This window comes from Lygodium microphyllum, chromosome 8, assembly GCF_053477565.2.
Source record: "Lygodium microphyllum isolate KBCC chromosome 8, Lygodium_microphyllum_v1.1.10, whole genome shotgun sequence".
NCBI classification, from domain to species: domain Eukaryota; kingdom Viridiplantae; phylum Streptophyta; class Polypodiopsida; order Schizaeales; family Lygodiaceae; genus Lygodium; species Lygodium microphyllum.
The window spans coordinates 98931975-98935965 of record NC_141142.1 but is presented as its reverse complement, the minus strand read 5'-3'; the positions used below and the strand labels follow the sequence as shown (position 1 = coordinate 98935965).

General features: G+C 41.7%; 1 protein-coding gene across 1 annotated transcript; it reads left to right on the top strand.

Moving 5' to 3' along the window:
• Positions 1 to 240: 240 nt before the first annotated feature.
• On the top strand, positions 241 to 1893 carry LOC148032648 (ubiquitin-conjugating enzyme E2 5A-like). The gene is made up of 2 exons (XM_087683273.1): positions 241 to 604; positions 1448 to 1893. Exons 1-2 carry the CDS (start codon positions 389 to 391, stop codon positions 1676 to 1678), a joined length of 447 nt encoding a protein of 148 aa, XP_087539399.1. The 5' UTR covers positions 241 to 388; the 3' UTR covers positions 1679 to 1893.
• The last annotated feature ends 2098 nt before the right edge of the window (positions 1894 to 3991 follow it).

Below are 3991 nucleotides of genomic sequence, written 5' to 3'. Positions count from 1 at the left end.
ATTGGGCTAGGAGGCGGGTGGCTTGGGGGACTCCAACTTTTGTTTAAAAATTCAGAGATCTTTCGAAATTTTGAAATTCGTAAATTATGCAGCTGAGTCGTTTTGTAGCACTTATGTATAATGTGAACGCAAAAAAGGGAAGGAAGGAGAAGGAAACCAGAGAGAGAGAGAGAGAGAGAGAGAGAGAGAGAGAGGGGACGGGGGGCGGCCCGCGGGGGTGGGGCGGGGGGAAGTATTATTGAGTAAGAGAGAGTCTCTTCAAGTAGCCCTGTTCTACATCCTCCTTTGCACCCAGTCTAAGGGAACCGAGTCGTTGAACACAGCCACAGAGAGAGAGAGAGAGAGTCCCTTTGCCAGCCCCTATTTTAGGGTTACCAGCAGCCTCCCCATGGCCTCCAAGCGCATACAGAAGGAGCTGCAGGACCTCCAGAAGGACCCCCCCACCTCCTGCAGCGCAGGTCCCGTCGGCGAGGACCTCTTCCACTGGCAAGCCACCATCATGGGGCCCGGTGACAGCCCATACGCTGGCGGCGTCTTCTTCGTCATGATCCACTTCCCCCCTGACTACCCCTTCAAGCCTCCCAAGGTTAACTTTCAGACAAAGGTCAGTCTCTCTTTTCCTCCCCTCCCCTCCCTAGAAACCAAAAAAATTGCTTCTTGATCCTGGTTTTATGGAGCTGTTTTCCTGTATGAAGTGCTGTTTTTAAGTCTTGCATTAAGAAATTTAACTGTTAAGTTCTATGCTATTGCCATACCGGTAGTGCCATTGTTGAGTGTGTTCTCTAGCTTAGCTTGTTTGATTTAATGAGAAACACAACTGAGAACTCTATTATTATTTCCTTTCCAGTAGTGTCATCACAGAGTTTTCCATTGTGGTAGTGTCGACATTGTGAGCTTCTTCAAAGAAGCCATACCTAGCCTTCTGTACTGGGACATAGGGCTTGCAGATGATGCTGGGTCCCATTTTGTTAGTGTCAGCTTTGAGATTTTGATTGTAGTAGTGTCTAACATGATGAGCTCCTGCAAGGGAGCCATCCCACACCTAGCCTGCTGCGAAGGGGGTCAGGAATCATGCCGACACTGGTGCTCCAATTCCCCACTGCAACAGGCTAGGGCCTGTGGTAGCTCCTGTGCAGAAGCTCACGATGTTATCCAGGTCATCCTCCTCCACGTTGGTTAAAAAAGAGGACAATCCACTGTTGCTAAGATCAAGTGGGATTGTTTGAACTCATGAAATAGAGGATTTTGAAATATGATTGCTGTGTTTTTGTTTTCGAGGTCTTTTTAGCCTTTTGTAACAAGTGGAGGCTAGTGGTCTTTTTCTGAATGAAGGACCTGTTTTGTGATTTAACCTGAGTTATTACTATGAGCAACTTGATACATAGTGATGTTTTGATGTCATGTTTCCTTTTGAAGGAAATCTAGTGACATCGTTTAATCTTCTCAGGTATACCATCCCAACATAAACTCAAATGGAAGCATATGTCTTGACATTTTGAAAGAGCAATGGAGTCCAGCTTTGACCATCTCGAAAGTTCTTCTTTCCATCTGTTCTTTACTTACAGACCCAAATCCTGATGATCCGCTTGTCCCTGAAATAGCTCATATTTACAAGAATCAAAGGGGAAGGTATGAGGAGACAGCGCGGGCATGGACACAAAAGTATGCTATGAATTAATGATGGGTGCAAAGTTGTGCACTCCATACCACGAGGAGCTTGGTCTGTGGTGCCCTGGTGCATGTACAGGTGGTTGTTCTTATCTTAGTGTGAGATTTTCCACAACAGACAGCTTGGGTTTGATGCTTCTTTATTTAGCAAGGATGCTGAAAGACTTGCAAGATTGTTTGTTTTCTTGACTGACCACATCAACGCACCTTGAAATGTTGTTTGAATGCTCTCTATGGCAGCTGCTAATGTATTATTATTAGGTAGCTAATGGCATCAAAGGGTGAAAGTTGGCCTGTTTTTGTAAACTTTTGTGACGTTTGCTTAGAATTATGTTTTAAGATTGAACCAGAAGACTAGAGGTAAGTACATTTAATTTTCTAGATTGCATGCCTGGTTCAAGCAAAGAACTTCCATCTTGTCATCAGGATAGCTGCTTCCTTAACCAAATATTGGAAGGATGTCATTGCATTTTTCTTTTGTTTGAATGGTTTCTATAGGGTTATGCATTGGCTCACAGTCTTTTACTTCTGGTAATGTTATCCAAATCAACTGAAGAAGCTTAGTATTTTCCCAGTAAAATAGGGAAAAAATATTTAACGTGAGCATGTATCTTGGGGTCGTTTGAATGCCAGGGGTGGTAGGTTGTTCAAGCTACTCTATTGCAGAGTTGTTGCTAGCTACTTCTGCTTGTTTGCCTGCATGGGTGATGTGTGCAAACACACGCCATGTATAACTTTACTAAGTTGTGTCTGCTCACCCTAAATAAATTGGTATTAACAACCTAACAAGCAAGCCCATCTTAGCGTGATGTATGTTTAGAGCTTCAGAGACATCTACAGAGTCGCAGTTTTCCGAAGGACCAATGATACTTGTTAGGATACAGCCTACACAACAGATTCCAGTTATAAAGAAGCATGTCAACTGTAAGAAAGTGATTTGAGTTGTTGATTTACTATGTTTTACAGCTTTTACTGTTTATGTGTCATGACTGTTAAGCATGAGAGATGTATGACATTGAAGGATGCAATGTCCGCACTTCTTAGGTAGAAAGTATTGGAGATGATTCACTTTTAAAGTTTGCTGAGAGGATCAAACGGAAGTCATGCTGTGAATTGGCAGCATAGTAGTATAAATTCTTGAATCAGTTCCTGACATTTGCTCACTAGCTCTTTTACATCCAGCTTTTCTCTTTGAAGGTTAGAAATGTTAAAGTTAGGCCTATTCTCCCTGTTTTGGTGTGACATAGTTCCTCTCTAGCCTTTTGTCTGTGCTCTTCTTGATTTCAGTTTCCATTATAAAATGCAGAAGTCCTATTGATACTAAATAGTGCAATGCCTGTACTGTTACTTATACAGTTGATAACTGATTTTACAACACACCATTCTGGTGGTATTCCTCTCTAGCCTTTTGTCTGTGCTCTTCTTGATTTCAGTTTCCATTATAAAATGCAGAAGTCCTATTGATACTAAATAGTGCAATGCCTGTACTGTTACTTATACAGTTGATAACTGATTTTACAACACACCATTCTGGTGGTATGCACAGTAGAGACTTGGACACTTAGCTTTCGCTAGCCACAATACAAGGTTTGTGTGCATAATGACATTAAGGTGGAGCAACAAGCCAGAAACAAAAAACACCCGACAAGGTCAATGTGCATGCAAACCCATGTTCCTTTTGGTTTCATGTGTTGTTCCGTGTCTGTGCTCCATGATCTTGTGTGCACTTCCATTGGGTGTCATTCGAGTATGATTATCAGGTATTGCAGGTTTGCATGATCCTTCAAGTTGTGAGTTTTGAGTTTTGAGTTTTGTGTTTGAGAGCACAATATGCTGCCATTTTTACTTCCTCCTAGTCAAATTCTGAAATTTCAAGTTGAGGGTGAGGAAACATCGTGTAGGCTGGGATGAAGATCAAGGGGGGAGGATGGATGATAATGACAGCACTATACTGCTGATACTAATAATTATGAACACAAACAACATTGACAATAGATGCTTCTTATCATCACTGTGATGCTGAGTAAACAATAATTTCATAAGTCATGGTCATGTCTTTTGGCACTACAATGGTGACTAAACAATAATTAGACGTGTATGAGAAACATCAAATTGATGAGAATTACACAGTAATCAAACAATGTCCTGTGAATGTAGCTTTGCCATGACTCAGATCTCATTCAAAGCAACATCACCTACTCTTTAACATTCCTTCAGACAGGTGACATCGTACTCCACCCACTCAATTGATGAGAACAGGTCTAGAGGTAGAGTTTGAACATATATCCTTTTTAAACAAACTGAAAAGCTTTTTGTGGCAACT